This window comes from Peromyscus maniculatus, chromosome 1 (assembly GCF_049852395.1).
Source record: "Peromyscus maniculatus bairdii isolate BWxNUB_F1_BW_parent chromosome 1, HU_Pman_BW_mat_3.1, whole genome shotgun sequence".
NCBI classification, from domain to species: domain Eukaryota; kingdom Metazoa; phylum Chordata; class Mammalia; order Rodentia; family Cricetidae; genus Peromyscus; species Peromyscus maniculatus.
In genome coordinates this window covers 117,123,988-117,132,612 of record NC_134852.1, presented here as the reverse complement: position 1 = coordinate 117,132,612, position 8,625 = coordinate 117,123,988, and the positions used below count along the sequence as shown (strand labels likewise).

Below are 8,625 nucleotides of genomic sequence, written 5' to 3'. Positions count from 1 at the left end.
TGTTGAAATGTCAACAGAATCAGTAAACAAAGTAATATAAAGGCTTTGCAGATGCTGCTGTCCCCTATAGCCACTTGCTATCAGCTTTGACAAACTCCAGCGCTCTTTGATATTGTAGTTGATGTTGAACCTCTGGGCTCCATCTCCTTTGAGATGTTTGCAGACAAAGTTCCAGCAGAAAAATTTCATACTCTGAACACTGTAGAGGAAGGACCTGGCATTTCAACTTCACTGAATTGTTCCAAGATTCATGTGTCAGAGTGGTGACTTCACATGCCACAATGACACTATCAGCAAGTTCATCCACAGAGAGAAATTTGAAGATGAGAACTTCATCCTGAAGCATACAGGTCCTGGTATTTTGTCCATGTCAAATGCTGGACCAAATACAAACAGTTCCAAGTTTGATCTGCCTTGCCAAGATGGAATGATTGTATGGCAATCATGTGTTCATTGAGGTGAAAAGCATGGTCATTTTGGAAGCATGGAGTGATTGGAGTACAGGAATGGCATCCATGGAGTAGGAAGAAGGTCATCATGGACAGCCTTAATATTTCTGACTTGTGTGCATCATAGCCACCAGGAAATCCCCTTTAAACTCAGGAGAGCCCCACCTCATCTCTTCACAATACTCACAGTTCATCTCACTGCAATTCTTTGGGCTCCTTTTGTTCTTTATTTACCTCAAAGTCTAAGTGGATTTCAGAGTTAAGTTTATGATTATGGATAGAAACTAAATAAGAAAAACAAAGATACACTTTTGTGAGGTATAATTGGCAGGTAAAGAAAATTTTATATTGATGACAATAATATGTCTAAACTGCATTTGTGTTTTTTTCTTATTCTATTGAGATTTCCAAAAGCCATATTGGCAACTGGAATTCATCACAATAGAGATCAATAAGAGATAGATATGAATCACAAATATATGTTCTCCATTCAACAAATATTAACCTTACCTTTTAATGTCTATAGGATTAAGTTTCTGAGGGTCAGAGCCTTGTGGAAGGTTCGACTTAGAGCATTCTTCACCTCATTATTTCTCAGGCTATAGATGATGGGGTTCAACAGAGGAGTTACCACAGTGTAGGACAACGATAATAATTTCTTACTTTCAGGGGAATTGTTTGATTTAGGCCTAAAGTAAGTGAGGCTTAAAGACACATAGAAAAGAGAGACAACGAGGAGATGTGAGGAGCAGGTGGAGAAGGCTTTGTGCTTCCCTTTGGCTGATGGAATCTTGAGGATGGAAGCAGCAATGCGAGTGTAGGAACATAGGATCAGCAGGCAGGGTATCATGACGACCAGAATGGTGCCAACAATGGCATAGACCTCAAACCGAGCTGTGTCTGCACAGACCAGCCTCAGCACAGGTGGGCTGTCACAGAAGAAGTGGTTCACCTTGTTGGTGGCACAGAATGGAAAACTGAAGAGCCATGTGGTCTGCACAGTGGCAACAGGGAATCCTGGAAACCAGGAGGCAGCAGCCAGTTTGGCACGTGTCCCTTGGTTCATGATGACTGGGTAGTGCAAGGGACTGCAGATGGCTACATAGCGGTCATATGCCATGGTGGCCAGGAGGAAGCATTCAGCCACTCCAAAGAAGAAGAAGAAATACATCTGAATGGCACAGCCAAGGAAGGAGATGCTTGTGTCCTGGGCAATCAAGGTCCCCAACATTTTGGGCACAATGACCAGGTTGAAGCCAATCTCTATGAAGGATAAATTCCTGAGGAAGAAGTACATTGGGCTTTGCAGCATGGGATCAGCCAAGGTTACCAGAATGATGAGGCTGTTTCCCAGCAGAGTGATCAGGTAGATGGCTAGAAATGCCAGGAAGAGCAAGGTCTGTATTTCAGTAGGCAGGGAAGAGAAGCTGATGAGGACAAACTCAGTTACTCTTGACCAGTTTCCTGCATCCATGGACATTGGACATAAATCTCCAGTGTGCTCATGAAGACAGATTATTGATTGCACAAATCAGATTCTAGAATTTTTTCCCTCCAGATTACTGATTAGTTTCGAACAAAGAGTCAAAATCAGGATATGTTTGAAGAGGACAAATTCCTAGTGCATAAGCTGAGACATGCCTGAGTGAGTCTCTGAAGTGGATTTTCCCCTGTTTGCACATTCACACCTGGGAAGGACAAGCATAGGTATATCCCTGAGTCTGTAGAAGGGGCATTAAAGGATACATTTTTGGAGATGTTATGGCTCTGAATACACACAAACTTTTGAGAAATATGTCCATTATTCATAATTTCAAAACATCTCGCCCCCACACAAAATAGTTTAGTAAAACTCCAGAAATAGAATTGTAATAGTAGACAGGCAAACTAATGATTTTTCTACTTTTCATGAATCTTGACTTTGAGAGGTGAGGGGTATGCTAGCTATTAAGAACAGTTTATGTGTCCTATTTCCTTGAAATCTCTGTTTCCTGTGTGATAATACTGACCTCAGATATATTGTGGAAAATCAAAAGAAGAACAGTTTTTTTTTTTTCTGAGATAGAGTCTCACTGTGTAGCTCAGATTGGCCTTAAACCCATAATCCTCCTGCCTCTGTATTAACCTCCCTAGTGTTGGAAATAAAGGTATGCATTACCTGTAATGCAGCAGATTTTTTTTTAACACAAGCAATATCTGTTGAATCGCCAACTTCTTCCGATTTCTACTAAATTATGTGTTACAGAATTCTTTTTTTACCTAAGTATTTGTACACTGATGCTTCAGAGAGTCAATGGAGTTTCTAAAAATAATTGTGACAAAGATAGAGGAAAAGATAATGAAGAGAACCCATATCATTAACATCAGCGTGTTCAGAAGGTTCCCTAGACCTAGCTGGATCTTAGCTGTATTATTTGGTTCTAAATTTGTTGGTTACCAACAAGTTCTTTCTTTATTGCAGTCTAGGATATTGAATTCTAAAGAAAAATGATGAGATAAAGTTGGAAAATGAAATTTGCTAAAATGGACATGGTGAGGGAATCACAAAAAGAAAAAAATCTGAAAAAAAAACATTATGAATAATGAAATCCACAAATTTAGATTCTGGGTGTAGTTGGTCAGGCCTATAATCCTAGCATTTGGGAGGCTGATGGCCGAGAGTTACAGGTCAATCTGGAACTCGCAAGAATCCAGGTTAGCCTGGGCTAGAGAGTAAGGCTTGTCTCAAAAATAAAACAAAACCAACAAGCCAATTAAAAACCCCACCAAACCACCATTTTACAGTAAAAAGCAAAAATAATGTTGTTGGCTGTGTATTTTACACTCTTAAATTTTTCCATGCTAATGAATTTGTATTTTATTTTGTAGATGAAGAAACCACCTGAATATTGGGGAAATGAAATTAAATGTTCATATAAGTCATGTAGAAAGATCACTGACAATTGTGAGACTAGGTGGTATAGTATGAATGAAGGAGAGGAATGAAAGCTGTGTGCCCAGAAGCAAGGAGACCAGGCTGTATGCTTACCTTTCTCATGAGTGTTGATTACCAACAGATTCTGAAGCAAGAGAAAAACTCAATGAAGAAAGCTTAATGTTACTCATGGGTAATGTGAATATCAAGACCACCTTTATAATTCCAAAGCATCTACAAAAGAAAAATTTTATCACAGAATAATTATGGTCAAACTGATCAAAGATTTTCCTGAAGCATGTAATGTCTTGAATTTTCCAATAAAGCCTTATAAAATAGTAAAAGGATCAACAATGCAGTAGAAACTCTCAAGTAGAAACCTTCTTCCTGCCACTGAAAGGCACAGCCATCTCTCATACAAATTATCAATTAAAAAAAAGCCACATAGTGACCCTTCTATAATAAACTGATCTGTATTTTATTTTACTTAATTTTAGGGGGGAATAAAGAAAATTCTGTTAGGTGGCTTGATTAGAAAAACAATAAAACAATGTGAAATAAATAAGAAAACCCTTATACATCACAGATTAGGGGTAAAAAGAAAGAAAATTGCTTACCATCATTCATCTTTTAAGGAAATTTTACCATCCTGGATGCGCTATTGTACTGTAGTTTTTAAAGCTATTATCTTTTGGAGAAGCAATATACTGGAATTCTCTGTCCCACTTCCTGCAACTGTGTGCAAATCTAAACTTACTTTAAGAGGTAAAATAAGAAATACCAAATGGAAGGCTGTATCTTTAAAGTAAAGGTTATGTTTTACCAAGTGGCAACAAGTAGCATTGTAAATGGATCCTTCGTGATGAGGGGGCAATTAGATGTTTGGAAATATCTTCATCATGTCAGTTTGTTGTCTGATTATATAATTGATTATATTTTCCACAAATTTATGATATTTATTCATGTAAAACCATGAGCAGCATTTTATACCAAACTAAAAAAATCTGTCAGATCCAGAATATCAATAAGTTTTGAATGCATTTCAAAAGAGGTACTGTTTAATGGAACTCATTACTTTGAGTGCTAACTAAAAAGTAGTAACAAGACAATGGTAATAATGAAGTCATGATAAATGGTGATGTCTTGCAATTATTAGTGAGAGAAGTTTTGTTTAAGAAGATAGGAAATTTCTATAAAATCTCTGCATATTTGTTGAGCAGAATCATAGAACCAGTGACAATAGTTAAGTAGTAAAACCAATAGTAAACTCATTTCATTTGTCTCCCTTCCTATGTATTTACCAATACTCATTCTCTTAATACTTAAAAATGTTAAATGAGATACACTGGCTGGCCCTGCTGAAACATGCTGGAGCAGGCTGAAGAAACTGCCAAGGGATGCTTCTTTTCCTACACTGAACTTATAGGACCAGAAGAAGTTGAAACAGATGACAAAAGACTGCTGGCTTTAGCTGTCCTCAGCTGTGTCTCTTTTGTCCTCGGTGTTAGATGCAGAGATTAGAACCTTAGTTTCCCCCAGGTGTAACTAGACTTTCTTTTATTCTCCATGGGACCTGATCTTTCTTGGATCTATTATCCTTTGAGGATGTGATGAAGTTCCAATACCAAAAGTTTAAACTCAGAGAAAGAAAGCTAAACTCTAATGAAAAGAGGTATCATCACCATGTAAGAGCCAAGAGCCTGCAGCTGAATGTCTTAAATGTAACCCTAGGTCTGGAACTCTCTGCTTATGATGCTCAGCAGTTTTGTTAAACTCTCTGAGCTTCAGTTTCCTTGCTTAAAAATAATTTTTTCTTGGATAGAAGTGATGCTATGAAGAAATAAAATGGCATATATTCATTAAAAACAGGTAATAGTTTATAAATCTAACAAATATTCATAATCACACACTACCACAGATCAGGCTCTCTTCTTCCCATTCAATTATACAAATAATACAATTGTGGCTCTTGTGCTTAGATGACTTATATTTTATTCATTTTCTTTGAGATGGGCTCTCATAATATCCAGGATGGCCTTGAAGTCACTATGTAGCTGAGGATGACCTTGAACTTCTGATCCTTTTGTCATGACTTACCAAATACTGAGATCATGGTTGTAGACCAGGATGCTCAATGTGTACAGTTCTGGGGGTTGAACCAGGGCTTCATTCATGCTATGCAAGCACACCAGGAAATGAGCTATATCCCCAAGTCCAAAGCTTAGTCTATATTTGGTGGGATCTCCAGGTAGACTAACAGTAAATATGACTAAATGGCTTCTAGAAGTCCCGTAGTCAAGAAATAGAAAACTGTAAGGGAAAAAGTTCCCAAATACATAGATCTTAACCTTAGATTTATCATTTTTAGTTATCTTGTTCTATGCTGATCATTCAATAGGAAAATGTATAAGGTGGAGACATAATCCTTGACCCCTAACTGTTCAGGCGACTTGAGGTTATTAAATTTTGAGGGAGCTAGTCAACAGGTCAAGACAGAAATAGAATGGAATTAATTTTTTTGTTTTTGTTTTTTTGTTTTTTGTTTTTTTTTCAAGACAGGGTTTCTCTGTGTAGCTTTGCGCCTTTCCTGGAACTTGCTTTGGAAACCAGGCTGGCCTCAAATTCACAAAGATCCGCCTGCCTCTGCCTCCCGAGTGCTGGGATTAAAGGCGAGCGCCACCACTGCCCGGTGGAATTAATATTTTTAAGCAAACTTAATTCACTTTATTTTTCTAGTATAAAAATCCTGAATTGTAGCTATAGTTGGAGTGTGTGTCCTATACTCAGAGATCCTGGTGTGGGTTTTACAAGATGGTGGGCAAATTCCTGACAGGAAACCTTGGTGATCATGTTTCCAAAGGTCAGGGGTTAGATAACTATAGGTCTTTTTTTTTTTTCTTTTTTCTTTTTTTGGTTTTTCGAGACAGGGTTTCTCTGTGTAGCTTTGCGCCTTTCCTGGAACTCACTCTGTAGACCGGGCTGGCCTTGAACTCACAGAGATCCGCCTGCCTCTGCCTCCCGAGTGCTGGGATTAAAGGCGTGCGCCACCACTGCCCGGCATTAGATAGCTATAGGTCTTGATGGCATGATAATCTTTATGAAGTTGTCCAGTGTGGCAATGCAGTCCCTGGCTGGAGTAAGGAGTCATCAGTACCGGCCATTAGCAGCATCTGTGTTGCCAGTGCCATTAGGTCTTGGACAAGGTTTATCTGCACAGAGCCACAGTGGACTGTCACCTTGTATAGGTCAGTGTGCTATTTGTTTTCATCCTCCTCTCACTCTTCCCTCTGCACAGGGACACTGAGAGCTTGGTCAAGGTGATGGTCCTTCACATGGAGGTGATGACCTTGAAACACATAATATCCAGTGTGACCCTTGTAACCCCCATAGTGACAAAGGCATTGAACCTGGTCTTTTGGGCATCATGAGTCTACTTCTACATTGGTGTAATCTTCAAAATCTCATCCTGGAGGGAGACCCACGAGAAAAAGTGAATAGTTTTTTTCAGATGGGCACAGAGGGCAGGGACTTGAGCTTCATGTTCTTGTCAATGTGGGCAAGCTTGATGATTGAGATCCATTCCTTGTCTTTGGCCTTGCCTCCAACATTCCCTGCCTGGCCAGAAATAGATAGACCATGGCCCAGAAGACCTTTGTAGAAGCCAGTATCCCTCCTGGATTCTTTGCAGCCTATATTACACTTGTGTTACCTGCTATCTGGTGTTTACCAGGGAAGGCAGAATTAAATTCTTTACTTTTAAGGTCATTTTACTACAGAAAGCAAAAATCTTAATTGTGTTTTAAATTTTAAAACCATAAAAATGCACCATTATTTTTATATAAAATAAAATATATGAAATAAACAATGCATTATATAAAAATGCATTAAATTTCAAAACAATATAGAAACTATCTTAAATCCACCAAGAGGAGCATTTATAAATTATGAATTAATAACTATAAATATATATTAATATGTTAAAAAATTAAGATGAAGACCTAGGTCTTAGTCACTATTCTATTATTGTGAAGAGACACCAAGATCAAGCCAACTCTGATGAAAAAGAAAACATTTAATTTGGACATTTCTTACATCCTGATCCATAGGCATCAGGCAGAGAGAGAGAAAGCCTATGTGGGCATCTGAAACCTCAATGCCAACCTCTAGTAACACACTTTCGACAACAAGACCACACCTCCTCTAACAAGGCCACACTTCCTAATCCTTCTAATCCTTTCAGCCAGTTCTGTTGCCTGGTGACTAAGCATTCAAATATATGAGCATACGAGAGTCATTCTTATTCAAACCACTACAACCTAATATTCAGATTTATCTAATATCTTCCATGAAAGTAATTAATGCTCTTTGAAGTAATGGCTATTTTCAGGATTGAGCTTAGATCCTCTGATTGTCCAGAAAGCAAATGCTAAAGAAAGTACTAAAAAAAAAATACTAAAATGAAATATTACATATTTTATGTGAAAGTAGGGGGTAGAAACTAGGGGTGGAAAAGTCTAAGGAGGGATGGAGGTAAGGATATGGAGGAGAAGAGAGGGTAGAAAATAGAATTAACTAAAATTAAGGATAAATGAAATGCCATAACTTTGTGGTCTTGTGAAAAATGAAATAAAAAAAAGATTCTCAAAGGAGGTACTATATATGGGTGGATAATATTGCTCCCAGAAGCCATGGGATATTAAACAGAAATACTGGGCCAGGAGTGGGATATCTTCCTATGAATTGTTGGTGAGGGAGGCCCTAGAGGAACTCCAAGCAATATGGACTATTGATAATGTTCTTGGTTGCCCACCATATTTAGACAGTATTTAGTTAGAGTTTCTGTTGCTGTGAAGAGACATCATGACCATGGCAACTCTTATAAGGAAAACATTTAGTTGAGGTGACTTGCTTATAGTTTCAGAGGTTCAGTCTATTATCATCATGGCAGGACATGGTGGCATACCGGCAGACATGGTGTTGGCTACATCTTGATCAGATGGCAACTGTAAGTGGTCTCAGTGTCACACTGAGTGAAACCTGAGCAAAAGAGACCCTAAAGCCTGCCCCCACAGTGACACACTTCCTCCAACAAGACCACACCTACTTTCCAAGGCCACACCTCCTAATAGTGCCACTCCCTTTGGGGCCCATTTTCTTTCAAACCACCAGAGACAGTAACATCTTATTGCTGAAGACACCCCACACTTTGATTACAGAACATAGAGAAATCAAATTGGAACTTACCTAGCTAACATGTGTTCA

At 38.5% G+C, this 8,625-nt stretch overlaps 1 protein-coding gene across 1 annotated transcript; it reads right to left on the bottom strand.

Moving 5' to 3' along the window:
• Positions 1–913: 913 nt before the first annotated feature.
• On the bottom strand, positions 914–2,304 carry LOC102919950 (olfactory receptor 10A5). The gene has a single exon (XM_006991763.3). The coding sequence runs from the start codon at positions 1,927–1,929 to the stop codon at positions 970–972; it is 960 nt and encodes a 319-aa protein (XP_006991825.3). The 5' UTR covers positions 1,930–2,304; the 3' UTR covers positions 914–969.
• Positions 2,305–8,625: the final 6,321 nt, after the last annotated feature.